The following is a 21223-nucleotide window of genomic DNA, read 5'->3' as shown; positions in this document are numbered from 1 at the left end:
AGAGTATAAAGGCAGTAGGAGTATACTTAAGAGGGAAATCAGGACGGCAAAAAGGGGACATGAGATAGCTTTGGCAAAAAGAATTAAGGAGAATCCAAAGGGTTTTTACAAACATATGAAGGGGAAAGGGTAACTAGGGAGAGAATAGGACACCTCAAAGATCAGCAAGGTGGCTTTTGTGTGGAGAAAATAGGGGAGATACTAAACAAATATTTTGCATCAGTATTTACTGTGGAAAAGGAAATGGAAGATATATACTCTAGGGAAATAGATGGTGACGTCTTGAAAAAACTGTCCATATTACAGAGGGAAATGCATAAAGGTGGATAAATCCCTAGGACCTGATCAAGTATGCCCTAGAACTCTGTGGAAAGCTAGAGAAGTGATTGCTGGGCCCCTTGCTGAGATATTTGTATCATCGATAGTCACAGGTGGGGTGCTAGAAGACTGGAGGTTGGCTAACGTGGTGCCACTGTTTAAGAAAGGTGGTAAGGACAAGCCAGGGAACTATAGACCAGTAAGCCTGACGTTGGTGGTGGGAATCCTGAGGGATAAGATGTACATGTATTTGGAAAGGCAAGGACTGATTAGGGATGGCAATGTGGCTTTATGCGTGGGAAATCATGTCTCACAAACTTGATTGAGGTTCTTGAAGAAGTAACAAAGAGGATTGATGAGGACAGAGCGGTAGATGTGATCTATATGGACTTCAGTAAGGTGTTCAACAAGGTTCCCCATGGGTGACTGGTGAACCAGGTTAGATCACAGGAATACAGGGAGAACTAGCCATTTGGATACAGAACTGGCTCAAAGGTAGAAGATAGAGGGTGGTGATGGAGGGTTGTTTTTCAGACTGGAGGCTTGTGACCATTGGAGTGCCACAAGGATTTGGATGCGAGCATAAGAGGTACAGTTAGTAAGTTTGCAGATGACACCAAAATTGGAGGTGTAGTGGACAGCGAAGAAGCTTACCTCAGATTACAACGGGATCTTGATCAGGTGGGCCAATGGGCTGAGAAGTGGCAGATGGAGTTTAATTCAGATAAATGCAAGGTGCTGCATTTTGGGAAAGCAATTCTTAGCAGGATACACTTAATGGTAAGATCCTAGGGAGTGTTGCTGAACTAAGAGACCTTGGAGTACAGGTTCATAGCTCCTTGAAAGTGGAGTCGCAGGTAGATAGGATAGTGAAGGCGGCGTTTGGTATGCTTTCCTTAATTGGTCAGAGTATTGAGTACAGGAGTTGGGAGGTCATGTTGCAGCTGTACAGGACATTGATGAGGTTACTGTTGGAATATTGCATGCAATTCTGGTCTCCTTCCTATTGGAAAGATGTTGTGAAATGTGAAAGGGTTCAGAAAAGATTTACAAGGATGTTGCCAGGGTTGGAGGATTTGAGGTAAAGGGAGAGGCTGAACAGGCTAGGGCTGTTTTCCCTCGAGCGTCGGAGGCTGAGGGGTGACCTTATGGAGGTTTACAAAATCATGAGGGGCATGGATAGGGTAGATAGGCATAGTCTTTTTCCTGGGGTGGGGGAGTCCAGAACGAGAGTGCATAGGTTTAGAGTGAGAGGGGAAAGATATAAAAGAGACCGAAGGGGCAACTTTTTCACACCGTGGGTGGTATGTGTATGGAATGAGCTGCCAGAGGAGGATGTGGTGGAGGCTGGTACAATTACAACATTTAAACAGCATTTGGATGGGTGTATGAATAGGAAGGGTTTGGAGGGATATGGGCCGGCTGCTATCAGGTGGGATTAGAATTTGTTGGGATATCTGGTCGGCATGGACAGGTTGGACCGAAGGGTCTGTTTCCATGCTGTACATTTCTATGATTCTATGACTTGAGCAGGGATGTCTTGTTGCAATTCTTCAGGGCATTGGTCTGGCCACATCTGGAATGTTGTGTGCTGTTTGGTCTCCTTATCCGAAAAAGGACGTTATGGCTATTGAAGGAGCATAGCAAAGGTTTACCAGACTGATTTTTGGGGTGGCTGGAATGACTCACAGGGAGAGACTGGATTGATTAGGAATAAATTCACTTAGTTTAGAAGATTGAAGGGGAATCTCATACAAACATATAAAATTCTAACAGGATTAGGAGGGTGGATGCAAGAAGTATGCTCTTGATGACTGGTGTGTTCAGAACCTGGAGTCATGGTTGAAGGATAGGGAATAGGCCACTTAGGACACTGCATGGACTGGTTGGACCAAAGGATCTGTTTCCGTGCTGTACGACTCTGAGGAAAATTTATTTACCTAGAGTGTGATAAGCCTGTGGAATTCTCTGCTACAGAGAGACGTTGAGGCCAAAACATGGAATATTTTCAAGAAGAAAGTAGATTTATTCCTTTGAGCTAAAAGAACTGAAAGGCATGTGGAGAAAATGGAACAGGATACTGAGTTTGATGATCAGCCTGATGATACTGAATGGCATAGCGTGCATGAAGGGTCAAATTGCCTACTCCTGCTCCCATTTTCTACGTTTCTGTTTATCACCTGTTATGAACCTTACTCGCACAATAAACCTTAGTCTCTTACTAGATGTTTGCCCAACAAGCAATTTGTTCTTTTCTGTAACCAAGTAAGAACCAAGTCTGAAAATGTTTAAGAAACACAAATGCAACAGAACACCTCTTTCTCTCCATCCCTTAATTCTGTATTTCACCTCTCTGCTACTCTCTTGTAAGTCGCACTCAAGTGCAAATTTGCACTAAGTTGGCTAATTCTTTTTAGACCCAAAACACACTTAATGTGAATCCGTTTCACTTGACTTTTAATTAAACTCAACTGTACTTTCACTGGTGGTTTTCTTAAAACACTGCCTTAAGGCTGACGACTATAGAGTGTGAACGGCGATTTCAGTTTAATGGCATTACAAACAAAATTAGATTTGTATGATATCAAAATTTTGACTCTCTTACCCAACAATTGCATACATTCAATCCTAATTCAAAGTAAGTTATTTGTATTGCTAATTTATTAAATAAGTCATTAAATACAGATTGAATATATTTTGTCTCATGACTATTGTTTTACTTTCAATATAGGTTGCACATATTGTTTTTCAGTACATGAAAATGCTACAAAAGCTTGGCCCTCAGGAAAGGTAGTTATTTTTAATAGTGTTGTTTGTTATTGCTGATATAATCCTCCAGAAATATATAACTTCCATTGTGATTTGAAAACTACTGGTGAAATTAAAAGAAATGCTCTGTGTGCAAGTTCCTACTAGTCTTTTTTCCCATCTTTCTTTAAACTCGTTACTCAAGTTTGTATTTGTTTCCAATTGTTGGCAGCCCATGGATGTCTTCCCCATTTCCCTCTTCAAATGTTGGTTTTGATGAATGCCATTTCTGGATGAACAAATTGCGCAAATAGATGAAAACTGGAATGATATAGTCAGAATTACAGACAGATAACTGCAGGGTGACTAGGGATGGGAACTGAATATTGAGGGGTATTAGGAAGGGCAGAAAAAAAGGAAAAGGCGGAGGAGTTACAAATACTGGATTAAGATTAAATTACAACAGTTGAGAGAAAGGACATTGCCTCTGACATTGTGGAATCTGTCTGGTTAGACTTGAGCAACACAGAAGGGCAGAAAACATTAGTGGGGGTTGTATATAGATACCTAAACTGTAGGGATGATGTTGGGAATGGCATTAACCGGAAAAACAAAGATGCATGCAATAAATGAACACTTGTAATTATAGGTAACTTTAATCTACATATAGATTCAGTAAATCAAATTAGTAGCAATACCATAGAAAAGGTATTCCTGGAGCGTAGGTGGGATAGTTTTCTGGATCAATTCATTGAGAAACCAACTGGAGAACAAGCCAGCATAGAGTGGGTATTGTGTAATGAGAATGGAATAATTTGGCAGTCCTGTTGTGAGGAGTGACCACAATATGATAGAATTTTTTATCACCATGGAGAGTGATATATTTATTTGAGGTTAGAGCCCTGAATCTAAATAGAAGAAATTATGTTGATGCAAGTTCACTATGATAGATTGGGGAAAGGGGAACATAACCTAAACAACTGATGGTTAAACAGGTGAACTACGACAATTGTTCATTACTGTCTATCAAAAAAGTAAAACAGGAAAGGTGGACAAACCATGGCTTACAAAGAAAATTAGAGGTCATATTCAATTCAAAGAAGAGGCACACAAATTTGATTAGATTTCTCCTACAGTGTGGAAACAGGCCCTTCGGCCCAACTAGTCCACACCGACCCTCCGAAGAGTAACCCACCCAGATCCATTCCCCCTAACTAATGCATCTAAAACTATGGGCAATTTAGCATGGCCAATTCACCTGACCTGCACATCTGTGGACTGCGGGAGGAAACTGGAGCACCTGGAGGAAACCCACGCAGACACGGGGAGAATGTGCGAACTCCACACAGTCACCTGTGGCTGGAACCGAACCTGGGGCCTTGGCACTGTGAGGCAGCAGTGCTAACCACTGAGCCACCATGCCACCCATAATTGACCAGAAAAAAACCCAATAGATCTGACAAGTAGGAGCAGTTTAGAATTCAGTAAGATTCTTTGGTAGAATTCTTTGGTTAAGAAAATAAATATAGGGTACAAGAATAAGCTTTTAAGGAACATTAAAACTGACTATAAAAGTTTTTGTTAGATAAGTGAAGAGAAAAATTGATAAAGACAAATGGAGGCCTCTTGCAATCAGGAACAGGGCAATTTCTAAAGGAGAACAAAGAAATGACTTAGCAACTAAAGATTTACTTAACTTCTGTGTCCTCTAAAGAGGACACAAATAATATTAGAAATTTTGGAGAATACTGGGTTTAGTGAGAGGCATGAACTGAAGGAATTCTGTGTTAGTAGGTAAATGGTGTTGGGGAAATAGATGGCATTGAAGACCAATGAATCCTGATAAGGCTTGATAATGTATTTCCGAGAGTATTTAAACAAGTAGACCCAGAAATAGTGGATGCATTGGTGGTCATCCTCTAAGGTACTATAGGCTCTGGAACAGTTCCTACAGATTGGAGATTAGCAAATGTAAACCTTTTTAAAAGAGGGAGGCAGAGAGAAAATTGGGAATTACAGTTCAGTTAGCCTGACATTTGTAGTGGGGCAAATGCTAATGCTAATGGGGCAGCACAGTGGCTCAGTGGTTAGCACTGCTGCCTCACAGCACCAGGGTCCCAGGTTTGATTCCAGGCTCGGGCGACGGTCTGTGTGGAGTTTGCACATTCTCCCCGTGCCTGCGTGGGTTTTCTCCCACAGTCCAAAGATGTGCAGGTCAGGTGAATTGGCCATGCTAAATTACCCATAGTGTTAGGTGCATTAGTCAGAGGGAAATGGGTCTGGGTGGGATACTCTTCGGAGGGTCGGTGTGTACTGGTTGGGCCAAAGGGCCTGTTTCCACACTGTAGGGAGTCTAATCTAATCTAGAGTCTATTATAAAAGGTTTAATAGCTGAGCACTTGGAAAACAGTGGCAAGATTGTACAGAGTAAGCATTGATTAATTAATTGCTTTGCAAGTCGTCTGGAATTCTTTGAGCATATAAATGGTAAGAGTTGATGAGGGGGAGCCGTGAATGAGATTTATTTGGACTTTGGGAAGGCTTTTGACAAAGTCTTACATAAGAGAGATTAGTATGTAAAATTAAAGCGCATGGGATTGGGGTTAGTGGATTGAAATACGTAGAAAACTGGTTGACAGTCAGGAAATAAGAAGAGTAAGAATAAACAGGTCTTTTTCTGAATGGCAGACAGTGACTAGTGGGTTACCACAGTGATCAGCTCTAGGACCCAACTACTCACAATATATATTAATGATTTTCGGACCTGAATGTATTATCTCCAGGTTTGCAGATGAGACAAAGCTGGGTGAGAGAGTGAGCTATGAGAAGGATGCAGATGTGCTTCAGAATGTTTTGGATAGGCTGAGTGAATGGGAAAATGCACGGAAGATGCAGTATAATGTGGATAAATGTGAGGTTATCCACTTTGGGAGCAAAAAGAGGCAGGCAGAGTATTATCTGAACAGCTATAAATTGATAGAGGTGGAATGTGCAATGAGACCTAGGTGTCCTCATACATCAGTCACTGAAGATAAGCATGCAGGTGCAGCAAGCTATCAAGAAGGTAAATGGCATGTTGGCCTTTGCAGTGAGAGGATGAGGGTGCAGGAGCAGGAATGTCTTGCTACCTTTTATAAAAGGCATTGGCGAGGCAACATCTGTAGTATTGTTTTAGGGTTTAGCCTCCTTGTCTGAGGGAGAGTGCTCTTGCTTTAGAGAGAGTGCAATAAAAGTTTACCAGACTGATTCTTGGAAATGGCAGGACTAAGATATGAGGAGAGGTTGAATCTGTTAGGATTATAATCAGTGGAATTTAGAAGAATGAGGGGGGATCTCATAGAAACCTTTAAATTCTAACAGGATAAACACCGGAAGAATATTCCCAATAGGGGAGTTCAGAACCGGGGGGTTCAGTCTAAGGATGCGTAGAAAATCATTTTGGACTGAGAAGATGAAATCTTTTTACCCAGAGAGTAATGAGCCTCTGAAATTCACTACCACAGAAAGCAGTCGAGATCTAAACATTTTATGATTTCAGGAAAGAGTTGGGTGGAGCAATTGGGGCTGAAGGGGCCAAAGGATATGAAGGAAAATCAGGAACATGCTTTTGAGTTTGTTGATCAGTCACAATCATAATGAGTGGCGCAGCAGGCTCAAAGGGCTGAATAGCCTACTGCTGCTCCTATTTCTATGTTTCAGTGTTAATCATGGAGACAGACAAGTGAATCACAAGATACCTATAAGTGAGGAAACCCACTCACAAAAATAATTAATCTAACCAAAAGAAAATGTTATTTTTCCCAACCTCACCATTCCACTTCAGAATTCAGCTATTCCTTACATAATTTGAGGCTTGTGTTTCAATTAGCCTATTCAGAAATTTGTGGAGCATTGGTCACTGTTTTTCTGAAGGAGGAGCTTCCTGCAACAGATCTATATTTGACAATAGTGAATTTGGGCATATTGTAACCATCCCCTAATCTCATAGTTTAATTTGGAGTGAAGTTCTAGGTTTATATTTTCTATGTATTGTGTTCTTTGAGATCCAGTCTGTCATATTCTGATACAAAATAGCTTAAATTATATACATGCTCAATTTGTACCCCAGACATGGGTGGCATGGTGGCTCATGCTGCCTCACAGCACCAGGGACCTGGGTTTGATTTCAGCCTTGGGCGACTCTTTGGAGATTGCACGTTTTCCCCATGTCTGCGTGGGTTTCTCTGGGTGCACCAGTTTCCTTCCACAGTCCAAAGCTGTGCAGGTTAGGTGGATTGGCTCATAGCGTCCAGGGATGTGTAAATTGGGTGGATTAACAATGGGGAATGCAGGGTTACAGGGATTATGTAGGAGGGTGGGTCTGGGTAGGATGTTCTTCAGAGGGTCAGTGGGCTGAATGGCCTGCTTCCACACTGTAGGGATTCTATGAAGTTAACATGTGCTTTTTAACATGAGGGTAGTAATTAAGAATGAGAACTATGACTCTTTTATCACTTCTCTTGTACAGGTGTTTTATGACCATATTAACTGTAATAGTTCATTATAGACAAGAGATTGATCCTTGAACACCGCAACAATGTTGCTTAGTATTTGTAGGAACTGTCTAAGTATACTAATCATTAGTGTTGCTTTATTTTCTGTTCTAAGGAAGTAATAAATAAATCCATTCATACATAATGGTGTAAGTAACTTAGCTACTTCTTTTCCCCTAGAATTTATTGTGAGATCCAGAAAATTGAAGAAAACGAATTCCATTACCAGGAGCAGGTATATTGTTCCATTTCTCTTTCCCTTTCTTCTTTTCTCCATTTTTTTAAAAGCTAATTGTTTAGCAAGGAACTAAAATAAATTATTGTTCTTTTTCTTTTTGGTGCTTTTTCCTTAGACTGATCCCATTGATTTTGTAGAAAATGTTTGTGAAAATATGCAGCTTTTCAGGAAAGAAGATTTCCTCACTGGAGATCAGTTAATGTTTGAATACAACCCAGAGGTAAATGTTATAGAGTAAATTGTTTCATGATATAATTGATACAATATGTATATAGGAATTTGTTTACTATTAAGTGAATTTGCCACCATAGTTATTGCTTTATATGTCTCAGTTTTACTTAGTTTAAGCATATCTTCTCTGTACTGCTTCTATCAAACTGCTAGGAAATATGCCTTGAATTCAGGATTGCTGCGCTATGGGTGAGGCATTTTTTCCCCAGCCTCCCAAGCAACAATAATTTCAGGAACATTACAAATAGTTTTCAAATGAATTCTAATATTTATACTTCTGTAGAGCAACAATTTTCAAGTCCTCTTATAGATTTGTTCAGAAAGATATTTTTGCTGCTGCTAACTTTTTCTTGAGAACAGAGGTCTTGGAGGATGTGGGGTTGCCTTCAAACAAAATATTTCTCTGGTTTATTTGGCTTCAATCCATTGACACACCAGTTAAGCGAAAGTTATTACATTATAGAGGTTGCGTGATTTTGCTTTGGATCGTCCTCCAATGAATACCTTGATGCAACTTTGTGCTTTTAATTGGAGCTTGTACTTGAGAATCTATTTTTGGAGTCTGCACTCAAGAGCAGTAAGAACAGTATTTGACTGTTCACAATTGTTCTGGGGTTATTAGCTAATTAGTATGAAGCAGGAGCCTGGGATATTTCCATTTAAAAGAAGTCCATTGAATACTTGGAAAGGCTCAGTAGGTCTGGCAGCATCTGTGGAGAGAAATCAGGACTTAATGGTTCTGAGGAAGGGTCACTGAACCTGAAATGTTAACTCTGATTTCTGTCCACAGAAACTGACAGACCTGCTGAGCCTTTCCAGCAAATTCTGTTTTTTTTTTGATTTCCATCATCTGCAGTTATTTCATTGTTTCTTTTTTCCATTGAATATTTCTTCCTTTTTTTTTGTTCTGAGCAACATAGAAGTAGCTAGTCTTTGTTGTTTTCCAATGGCTGTACAGCCACGATTTGCAACTGTGTGGATTTCGGGGTGTCACACCTCTTTGTTTTGTCATCGGATGGCATAGGATATTGGTCCTCCAAAGCACAGATTGCTATTCTGAACCTTTCAGACATTAAAGAAATGTTGAATGAATTGGTCAATTTTGTTCTAGAATGATGTTTCATGGTTTGTATACATAAATTTACAGGGTATTGATGTTCTAATATAATTTAAAAATTCAGTTAAACATATGGAATACACAAACTACGATTTTTATATTTGTTTTTTAATGAATAATTGAATATTGGAAAAAGGCACTGAAATGTCTTGTACGTCTTGGAATATCCCAGAGCACTTCAGGTAGTTCAAATGCTTTAATATTGCTATGTAGGTGAGTTATCACTTCAAATGCAAAGTAGATTTTCTCTGTTTATTTTTGTTGACAGGTTATTGCTGCTGCATGCTCCCTTCTCACTCCACAGAGAGCAAATCTGATTCTTCTTTCCCCCAACCACAAAGAAAAGTGTACGCTAAAAGAGCGTTGGTTTGGCACTTTATATGATGTTGAAGGTAAAGTGACCTGTGTCTGAGCAAGAAATCTGTTCTTTTAAGAGGGTGTGGACATGAAGGGAATAGACAGGCTTCTTTTTTTTGATGGAGTTGATGACATTGGATTTGAACAAATGTCGACTTGAGATGTGAAGGTGTTATGCAGAACAATCCATTTGGAATAGTGTTTTCAAATTTAGTTTTTAGTTGTGTGTATTTTTTCATAAGATCACATGATAGTTGCAAGTGGAGAAGGCCATTGAGTTGAAGTCTTGCATCATAGTATCCCTTTGATCCAGTTTATGTAGGTGATTTTATATAGTTCTTCATGCCCTGAGTGTAGTTGTGTAAATGATTTAGCATCCATGAAATGTTATGACATGTCACCTGCCAGTTTGGGTTTATGCTTGACTTGAGACTAGATATTTTCAATATTACGTCAAATTACTGATAAATTGTATTATATCTATGGGTGAGAAAACTTGTCAGTACTTCAACACATTCAAAGTACCAATTTATATAAAGTCAATTTGTTTTGAAATAATCTTGAATGGTTTTCATTCTCTGTGATTTCTTGCACAGCTTCTTGCACATTGCTTCTTTTATCCATTTTGTCATAGATGAACATGTCTATCCCTTCTTTAAGAAGAGGTAAAGAAATAGTTTTTTCAGGCAGTCTATTACTTAACAGGACTTTTTTCTTTCATTTGTTGCTGACAGACATTGACAAGTATTGGGCTGATTTATGGGCAGGTGACTTTCCATTAAATAGTGCTCTTCATCTACCAAGAGAAAACAAGTATATAGGTGAGCCATTTTTAAAGTTTGTATTTTGCTTTACAGCTAAATAAAATCACAAAAGGATCTTTGGGGAAAAAAAGAACTACAGAAGTTTATTAAGGATAATTTAATTCATTTTTAAAATCAATAATAAAATTAATGGTGCCTCTTTTTTTTCTCAGCAACTGATTTTGCACTGAAGAAATCTGATCGTGCAGATACCCTGTACCCAGTGAAAATTTTGGATAACAAAAATGGTCGCCTGTGGTACAAAAAAGATACCAAGTTTCAAATTCCTAAAGGTAAATTACCTGATTTCTTCTCTTTACCTTAGTTGCAGTAAGTGAAAGAGGCAGCAGCAATTCATGCATTTCTACAATTCTAAAAAACTGATTACTTTCCTGTAGCAAGTGATCATTACTGATCTGTAGGAATGTAATACTTAGGAGGATTAGGCCATTCAGTCTGTAGAGTCTGTTTCGCAATTCAGTAAGGTAATGTCTGATATGGTTGTATTCTTAATCCATTTCCAGTCTCCTCTCATAACTCTAGATTCCCATAAAATTGATCTGACTCTGCCTTGAGTAAATTAAATGATACAGCCTCCACTAGTTTCTAGAGAAAAAAAAATCCACTGACTAATAGTCCTCTGAGAGAAGAAAGGATTCTCCTCATCTCCCTGAAAGAGAAACCCGTTATATTTAAACTGTCTCCTAGTTTTATTCTCCATAAAAGAAAATATCCCTCCACTATTCACCCTCTTGGGTCTTAGGATCTTGTATGTACTAGTAAGATCAATCTGAACTGGCCTAGCCTGTCCAGCCTTCGTTCAGAGGGTAACCACCTCATCCAAGGAATGATTTGTGTGAACCTTCTCTAAACTGCTCTTAAAGCAATTATATCATTTTTAGAAATAAGGAGACCAAAATTATGCACTATATTCTATATGCGGCCTCACTAAGGATCCATACAGTTGCAGTGAAACCTCCCTACTTGTATATTCCACTTTCCTTGTAATAAAAAGCAACAATCCATTTGCATACCTAGGAACTTGCTGTATCCGCATACTGTGATGTAAACTGTGGGATTTGTATGTATAATATTTGGAGTGATTTTGGGTCTGGTGTATGAATTAGTAACTGGTGGGTTTTCTTTGTTTCTTAGCTTAATAGATAACATTAAAGTATTTCTGTAACCATGGCAATTTCTGTTAAAAAGAGTTTTTGAAGCCTGGCCCCAGAGTGAATGGATTTGTGCGCAAATGGAGTTTTATTTATTTTAAATCATTTGTGAATCAGAATGGTAAATAATTGGGCCTCAAAGGTTTGTTAGAGAGTTTTAGAATTTTTTAAAAATGTAATGGAAATACCGATAACTGAGACTTTTAGTTACAGCTTCATCTTTGGATAGTGTTGTTGGTAAAGTCTTGCAACAGGATGACTGTTTAGAATGTTGCTCCTGAGAATGCAGTGATAGGTTTAGTGAATTAGACCACCTTGAAATGAAACATTTAATCCCATATCAGAGATGTCAGGATAAAATCCCAGGAGTGATTATTAAAGTGAACATCTTGACAACCAGATGTTTGGTAGTTCTACTTTGTAGTCATAAATGACGTAAATTACCAAGGTGTGGATACAGGGATTTGAGTTTATTATGCGTGGTACTTTTGGAACTGTTCCAGGAAAGATGTTTTGGATGCTGTACAAAAGTTGCTTTCTTTCTTTCTTTCCATTTTATAAAGAAGTGTTTTGGCATTAATATGTTTATACTTTTATCATGTGTTCAGAACCATTTGAATTTGTATGATAAGATCGTTCAGATTATTCTATTTTATATACATTCATTTTGTCATAAACTTCAGTTTGTAGTTAAAGCAGGTTCTACAGCATTGTGTGCTTATGGGGGTTCAGCAAGATACCATTTTGTTAAAACTAATGCAATTAGAATTATGATCTATCAAGTTTGGACCCTGTCTGTGATCTTATGGTTATGACTATGACTCTATACTTGTCTGGTAATAAATCAGCTAGGATCATAACAGTACTCACTCTTTGTGATTCATGTACCAGCACACCAGATTTCTCTGATCCTCAGAGTGTTCAGGCACTTTTTTCATCATTGTAAAGTGGACAAGTTCACATTTTCCCGCATGTAGCCCATCTGCCACTTTTTTCACAGTCTCCTGGTCCATTTCCCTTTGTATATTTACTTGCTTCTATTTATTACTTACTTTCCCTCTTCTCTTGGTGTTATCAGCAGATTTATTATCAGGCATTTGGCTCCTGTGCCCATGTGAGTGATATGGGTTGTAAATCATTAGGGCTCCAACACTGATCCATGTGGCACTTTACTGGTTGCAGCTTGCCATCCTGAAGTGACCAGTGTATCCCTACTCCTTCCCATTTGTTAGCAAATCCATTATCCATTCTAGTATTTTATCCCCCGCACCACCATTTAGGAACCCTGATATGGCACTTTATTTTTGTCCTTTGGAAAACCCAGTACATCACAGCAACTGGTTCTCCTTTAGCCTTTTTGCGTGTTACTTTCTCAAAAAATCTAAGTGAGTTAACTTTCCTTTCTCAAAGTCATGTTGATCTTTATGATGTTTCTGAGTGTTCTGCTAGAACGTCCTTAGGTTCTAGCAATTTCCCTTTGATAGATAATAGACTTAATAGCCTATAGCTTCCTGCAATCTATTGCCTTCCTAAGTTGAATGAAGGTATTACATTAGTTATTTTTGATGAGGAGGTGCCGGTGTTGGACTGGGGTGGACAAAGTTAAAAATCATACAATACGATGTTATAGTCCAACAGATTGTATTCGAAAGTACTAGCTTTCGGAGATCTGCTCCTTTGTTAGGTAGCTGACAAAGGAACAATGCTCTGAAAGCTACTACTTTTGAATAAACCTGTTGGACTATAACCTGGTATTGTGTGATTTTTAACTTTATTGACTATTTTCCAATCCACTGGGGACTCTTCCAGAATATAAAATTTTTGGAAGACTGTTACCAATGCATTTTTCATCTCAGAAGCCACTTAAGACGCTAAGATATAAACTGTCTGGTCTTGGGGATTTGTCAGCCTTTAGGTCTGATGATTTTCTCGCTTTCTTTTGAAATGGAAATTGTTTTAAGGTCCTTCCTGTCATTTAGCTGATGATTTTCAAGGAACTTTGGGATTCATCTTTCGAATTCGTCTACACTGAAGGCACACAATACCTGTTCAACACCTGTGTTGTTTCAGGTCTCCAGAGGGCCAGTGCTAGTTTAAATTACACTTTTCCAACTTGTATATGTCAATTTTTTTATGCCTATTATGCCACCCAACGGTGGAGTTCACAGAAAGCTCAGCCTTTTAAAGCACTAGTTCATTTTCTCACATACTTCATTGTCAACTCATAGAATATAGAACATTACAGCGCAGTACAGGCCCTTCGGCCCTCGATGTTGCGCCAACATGTCATACCAATCTGAAGACCGTCTAATCTACACTATTCCATGTACGTCCATATGCTTGTCCAATGACGACTTAAATGTACTGAAAGCTGGCTAATCTACTACCGTCTACTACTCCTTTTACTTATTCTTTAGTCTTTATTTTTGCTGGTTTCTAAAATTTGACCAACCCACTCACTGAAGAATAACAGATTTATAGAGTTTCCTTCCTGTCTAATACAATCCCTAACCGACTTATTTAGTCGGAGTTGATGCTTGTCGAAGAATCTTTCTTTCAATAGGGATTATTCATTGATAAGTCTTATTAAATATCCTTAAAAACCTTTTACTGCATTGATACTGTTTTATCTGTTGACTTAGCTCCCACTTTAGCTAGCTCTGCCTTCATATGTTTGTAATTCCTTTAGGGTTTTAAAACACTGTTTTGAGACCCACACTTCTCCCCTTTTTAAACTAAATGTAATATTCTGTCATGTTATGATCATTGTCAGTAGAGGCTCCTTTACTTTGAGGTTATTGATTTATCCAATTTCATTGCTTATTATTTGGTCTAGTAAAGCTTTCTACCCTTAGGGATAGCATAGTGGCTCAGTAGTTAGCACTGCTGCCTCACAGTGCCGGGGACCCAGATTTGATTCCACCCTCAGGTGACTGTCTCTGTCTCTGTGTAGAGTTTTCACATTCCTCCTGAGTCTGTGTGGGTTTCCTCCCAGGTGCTCCAGTTTCTTTCCGCAGTCCAAAGATGTGCAGGTTAGATGGATTGGCCATGCCAAATTTCCCATTGTGTCCAGGCATGTATAGGCTAGGTGGAGTAGCCCTGGGAATTGCAGAGTTACAGGGAATGGAGTAGGTTGGAGGGATGCTATTCAGAGTGTCACTGTGGACTTAATGGGCTAAATGGCTTGCTTTGTCACTGTAGGGATTTTATGGTTGACTCTAGAACATACTGCTCAGGAAATTGCCCCAACTACATTTCATAACGCACTTACTAGGCTACCTTTGCTATTCTGTTTCATCCAGTCTACCATGATTATTGCAATACCTTTTCCTATATGCACTGTCCCATGTAATTGTATAAACGTCACCCCCAATGCCCTGTTATCTTTTAATTCACTGCAACGTTTTGATGTGCATTGTGCGTGAATGGTGAAAGTGGTAGATGAACTGGCACTCTACTGGGCTGCTTTGTCCTGAATGATGGGGAAAATGAGGACTGCAGATGCTGGAGGTCAGAGTCTAGCATGGTGCTGAAAAAGTACAGCAAGTCAGGTAACATCCGAGGAGCAGGAGAATCAGCGTTTCGGGCATGAGCTCTTCATCATGAATGAGGCTTGTGAGCCGGGGGCTGAGAGATAAATGTGAGGGGGTTGTGGCTAGGGGGTGCTGTCCTGAATGATGTCAAGCATCTTGAGTGTTTTATGAACTGCATTCATCTAGACTAGTGGAGCGTATTGTATCATTCTCCAGACTTGTGCCTTATAGATGGTGGACAGCATTGGGAGATGGGATGAGTTACTTGCTGAAGATTTTCCAATCTCTAATCTGCTCTTGTAGCCACAGTGTTTATATAGCTGGCCCAGATTCATTTCTGTTTAATGATAGCCCACAGAATATTGATGGTGGTGGCTTCTACATCTTGCCCTTCATGACCTCTCATTACTGTATTACTGACATCCTTAATTAATAAAGCCATCATATTACGTTTTCCTAGTTTGACTTTGGAATGTCAGGTACTTTTCAATGTTCAGGTTCCATATTTGATCACCCATTCCTCTGATGGCTAAAATCATATCTATTTATTTCTATCTGCTAACTGTTGATTTTGTGATGCTGCGAGCATTCAGAACAGAGCCTTTAATTTTGTCTTTTTATACTTTCTGTAATCTTTGGTCTGATCTGCTAATGCATTCAAAGTTCGTACACTGGCTGTTTCTGTCACACTGTAGTTATCATTAGCCAAATCGCTACCCTGCTCTATTTTCTTGTTCTTTCCTGTGATTTATCACATCACTTCTCACATGTTCAGTTCTAACCCTACTCTATAGATTAAACCCTGTCTCCACATCCTAACACTGGCCCCAGCACAGTTCAGGTGAAGACTCTCCCAGCAGTTCAGCTCTTGCTTTGTCCAGTTCATGTCAATGTGTCATAAATTGAAACTGTTTTCTGTACTAACCTTTGAGCCATTCAGTCATCTCTCTATTTACCCAATGCCAATTTGCTTATGCTTCAGGTAATAATCTAGAGATTAATATCTTTTAGATTCTCCTTGAGAATTTAGACCCTGGCGTGCTTATATACTCCAACCAGAACTTCTTTCCTAGTCCTACTTATGTTGTTAGCACTCTTGTCCACCATAACAAGCAGATCTTCCCCCTTGCCTTGGAGGTTACTCTGCAGCCCGACAGATGACCTTAAACCTGGCATCAGGCTCGTAAACCCATTAAAGGCATCACAGCCAAGCCTGATACAACTATTTGAAATCCAGATCTGAACTCCATGGGCAGTGTCTGCTGGATCAGAAGGAGAAATACAACTAAGTTTTGCTCCTTAACTAAAAGACATTGAGGTCAGTTCTTTTGTTGCTACTTACTATAAATGTCAGGTCCATTTACTTCTCTGTAATTCTAGAGCACAATATTATTATTGATTTTTGTGCCATTATATTTTATTGAAGAAGCAATTTGCTCTCCTCTTTTGCTTTTTTTTTGATGAATGGTTGTTTTATTTCATTCTGCATTCCTTCCTGAGCAGATGGCTTTTGGTTTTTCTCACTGTTTTCACTAATTTGATGGTAACTTTCATGAGCATGTTTCTTGCATCCTAAAGTTTGTGTTCTTCCTGCCTCTCTAAAGCATATATCAACATGCTTTACCCCTTTGAAAAATTGTTACTCTGTGAAGTTCATTATGGTGGAATTAATAGTGACATGTTTAAAAAGAAAACTTGGTAAATGTGTAATAATGGTGAAAATTATGCATTATGCTGTAATTTTATGTATTTATTTCTATTCAAATAATCTGGTGTAGTTATGGATATTACTTTTACAGTAGACCTTTATGGTTTTTAATGTGCATGTACGTAAATATTTTCAACTAATTATATTGGCTTTTTATGATATTCACATACATTTTTACTTTACAGGTTATATCCGATTCCACTTGATATCGCCTCACGTTCATAAAAGCCCAGAGAAGTAAGCATCTATTTATATAACAACCAAATAAATCATCTTAGATGTATCTCACATTTATTAAGCTGAGGCTAAGAATGACTATTTTCAGTAAATTAATTAACTGATATCACAGCTAAATATTTGCAGTTCTTAGTTTTTCCCAGATTACTTTCTGCTGCCAACTCTGCACTTCTTTATCTGGCACTGGGAACCATATTATGGCTGACCAGCAAACTGTCCAGCTCTTGTTGCTTGTCATTAGTTATGCAGGAATTTACCAGTTTGACAAACACTTGTTTGGAGCAGCTTCATATATATTAATTAAAATGCAAAAGACTGACATATGTTTGTGATAATATTTTACCAGCGTTACAACAATAAAAAAAGGAACAAAAATGTAGTACACTGCTGCAACAATATTTTTCTAGTGCTCAACAATATTGTGGAGATGAAATTAATATCCTTTTGGTATTTGTCTACCACCTTAGTTGCCAGTAATTTGGGGAATGTTAAGGGAAGCGTCTCTTAAGTTAATATTGCTCAGAGCAATGTTCAGGCTTTGGTGTGAAGTCAGAACAGTTGTCACCTCCATGCTAAATCTAATGAATGATATAGTCCAAGTATGCAGTGTTTGTAGTCATTCACAGAATGTGGACATTGCTGGATAGGCCAGTATTTATTGTCTATCCCAAACTGCCCTTTAGAAGATGTCAATGAGCTGTCTTCTTTAGCTGCTGCAGTCATAGTCATAAAGGTACACCCACAGTGCCATTATGGAGGGAGTTCCAGGATTTTGACCCAGCAACTGCAGAGGAGCAGCAATGTCATTCCAAGTCCGGATGGTGAGGGGCTTGGAAGGGAACCTGTAGGAAATATTGCTGCTGTACATCTACTGCCCTTGTTCTTGGTGGTAGAGACCTTGAGTTTGGAAGGTGCTATCTAAAGAACCTCGAGTTGCTGTTTTGCATCTTGTAGGTGGCACATACTGCTGCTACTGTGCATGGTGGTGGGTTTGAATAATGCTAACCCTAACCTCCAGGAGGACTACATGCACTGGAACCCACTTTGATTTGTTATGAGAACAATCCCCAAGATCCACTCTTACTACCAATAGATGGTGTATACCTGCCTAGCCATTTCATTTGTCTCTACTCAAAGACCATGCCTTTCTCTGAGCACTTGATCCCTCTTTGCCAGTTTTGCTAAGAAAACAATGAGGTCAACACTTCTGGGATCAACTCTCATTATTAACAATAAAACAAAGTGTATAATTTGCCTGACAAGAAGCCTCTGCGCTCAGCCTCTTCTATGTTGGGCTTCCTAGGTTGTGCTCTAGAATGGATCTAGGGAACCTGCTTTGTCTTCTTGCAATTGAATTGTATGCAGCAGTCATCCTCATTGGGGAGATGCCAAGGGAGCACTTCTAGAGGTTGCTGCACTAGCCTCCAGGCAGTGGTAGCCTCCAATTAGAGGGCAAACGGGCTGATGGTGATGATAATAACATCTTGTGGGGTAGAATCCTCTTCACTGATTCTTCTTCCATTGTATGTCACTCTGGCTCATTAGAGGGGACTATTAGTTGTGCTGTAACTGGGATTCTTTCCAAACGTTTTTGTGCCATCAGTGTCACTTACTGGTGAATGCTGCATGCATTCTATACATCTAATTATACTGTCCCTATGTCCTATTCCCTCTTTAATACTACAATTGAATCTGCCTGTGCACCCTCTTAAATGGTATATTTTAGAAGCTCATCTCTCACTGCAAACTCAAACCCAGTCCCCCTACCACTGAGCTCATCAAAGCACTGTATAATTTAGAGTCCAGAGTGTGGTGCTGGAAAAGCACAGCAGGTAGGGCAGCATCCAAGGATCAGGAGAATTGACATTTTGGGCATAAGCCCTTCATCAGGAATGATCTGACCAGTTGTGCTTTTCCAGCACCACTCTCTCGAATCTGATCTCCAGCATTTGCAGTCCTTCACTTTCCTCCATTGTATAATTTATTACCAAAAATAACAACAATTTAGTAATTTTTCTTCTCTAACTTCATGGCTCAGAGGAAAGTTTTGTGACATTTCTTTCCACGTGACTAAATATCAAAAAAAATTTCGAAGGAGACATTAAGTGGCTTATATAAATGAATTTCCTGGGCTAAAGCAGCCATTTCTGTTATTTTAATAAAAAGCAAACAAAAACAGAAAAGGCTGGAAAAATTCAGCAGGTTCAGCAGCATTTGTGCTGGAAGCCCTAAAGAAGGGTCACTGCATCTGTAATAACTCTGCTTTCTCTCCACAGATACTGCCAGATCTGCTGAGTTTTTCCATAAATTTCTGTTTGTTTCTTTTAGGTTCTTGCTTTTTTTGTTGCATGATGTCTGTTTGAGTTTGAGCAATAGCTATAATAAATTCTGAGTCTTAGAGTATTTATAGCTAATGTCTGATATGTAAGTAGTAATATGAGACCACTTTTTGTCCCTAGCTTGGTGTTGTTTGACTTATTTGTCAATATTGTGGCTCATAACTTAGCTGAACCTGCATATGAGGCTGATGTTGCTCAATTAGAGTATAAATTAGTGGCTGAAGAACATGGACTAATCATTAAAGTGAAAGGATTTAACCACAAACTTGGGGTAAGTAGGTGCTATTCTGAATTCTATTATACTCCTAGCACACAAGTTTCAGTAAGATCTACATTTAAAACTTTTTGATGCCTGCTGTAGTTAATGCTTAGAATTGAACAGTAATATGAAGTTTCAGCTGGCTAATTGTAGTGTAAGTATATATATTTGAATCCTTTCTTTGATTCTTCTTTTCTCCTTTCAATTTTGGCAGTACGTGAATGCAGAATGATGTACTTTTATGATACACCTCAGCCTAACCTGGGAGGCCTGCTAGCAGAACAGTTGTAATACTTTTATTTCTAACATAATTTGGTTTTTCTAAAAAGATTAATCTTCCATGACGAACTAGAGTCATGGAAAGTGATTGAGAAGGATATCATTGAAGTCTACAAACAGTGGTTTAAAACAAAGCTTTACAGAAGTAATAAATCCAATCGATTCTGTGTTTTCAAAATTTAGCATTATAGATTTATATATTGCTCTGCTGGAAATTTTTATCCCATCTACTTTTAAAATGTGGATGATGTTCCAATGTTTTCCATTCTCTGAGTGACAGCTTTAAAGTGCTGTGACTCCTTATCACAGACTCTTGAACTATATCAAACATATTCCCTGATTAGTTATTGACATTTTTGTTGATTTTAAAAGAAAGTTCTCATCCTTCTTTGTTCCAGGAAGGGCAGTACCAACTTCTTCAATCTATCCTTATAACTGAAGTTCCTCATCACTGGAACCATTCTTGTAAACTGCTTCTGCACTTCCTCCAATGTGCTTACATCCCTCTTATATTGTAGCACCTTGAACTGTACTTCAGCAGAGGTCTAACAATTTCAAAACCACCTATTTGCTGTTGTACTCTACACCCCTGTTAATAAAGCTGAGGATACTGTCCACTTTAAGACATAAGATATAGAAATAGAACTTTGCAATTCAGCCAATGAGTCTGCTCTACCTTTCAATGAGATCAGAGCTAAACTGATCATTCTCAACTCCACCTTTCTATGTTTTCCCAATAAGCCTTGATTCCCTTACTGATTAAAAGCCTGTCTATTCAGCCTTAAATACACATAATTGCCCTCCCCATCCCACCCCCTGTGATAACGAAACTCTGAGTGAAGAGATTTCACATCTACACTGCCAAGTCATTTAAGAATCTTGTATGTTTCAATAAGGTTGCTGTCATACTTCCAAAATCCAATAAAAACAGGCCCAATCTACTCAGCCTTTCCTCATAAGACTGTCTCTCCATACTTGGTATAAGTCCAGTGAACCTTCTTTGGACTGTCTTCAGTGTCGGTATATCTTTCCTTCTTCATCTTTCTTACAATTGATGGTCAATAGACAACATATTTATGTACCCTTCTGGTTTCTTAGTTCTAGCCAAATTGATTCTGTGCTTTGACCTTAGGAGGTATCCTCCTTCTCCAGCACTGCAGTGTTTTCCTTATCATATGATGCTACCTCTCCTCCTTTTTCCATTTTCTTCTGAAGACTTTAGTACTCAGGAATATTTAAAATCTCATCTTGCCCATCTTTGAGCCAGGTATCTGCTCTAGCCACAGCATCAAAATCCCGCATAGTACTGTATCTTCCCAATCTTATTTATTATACTCATTGCATCCAAATGC

At 38.8% G+C, this 21223-nt stretch overlaps 1 protein-coding gene across 2 annotated transcripts in view; it reads left to right on the top strand.

Annotated features, from left to right (window-relative positions):
* The window catches only part of nrd1a (nardilysin a (N-arginine dibasic convertase)), a 120830-nt gene that overhangs the window by 58283 nt on the left and 41324 nt on the right, over positions 1-21223 (top strand). For both annotated transcript variants that reach the window (XM_072574286.1, XM_072574287.1), the window contains exons 13-20: positions 3050-3108; positions 7779-7833; positions 7952-8056; positions 9453-9576; positions 10276-10362; positions 10518-10637; positions 16943-16994; positions 19454-19604. In XM_072574286.1, coding sequence (XP_072430387.1) covers positions 3050-3108; positions 7779-7833; positions 7952-8056; positions 9453-9576; positions 10276-10362; positions 10518-10637; positions 16943-16994; positions 19454-19604 — 753 coding nt within the window. The remainder of the gene's footprint in view (positions 1-3049; positions 3109-7778; positions 7834-7951; positions 8057-9452; positions 9577-10275; positions 10363-10517; positions 10638-16942; positions 16995-19453; positions 19605-21223) is intronic.

This window comes from Chiloscyllium punctatum, chromosome 7 (assembly GCF_047496795.1).
Source record: "Chiloscyllium punctatum isolate Juve2018m chromosome 7, sChiPun1.3, whole genome shotgun sequence".
NCBI lineage: Eukaryota > Metazoa > Chordata > Chondrichthyes > Orectolobiformes > Hemiscylliidae > Chiloscyllium > Chiloscyllium punctatum.
This window is presented reverse-complemented; position numbering and strand designations above follow the sequence as displayed.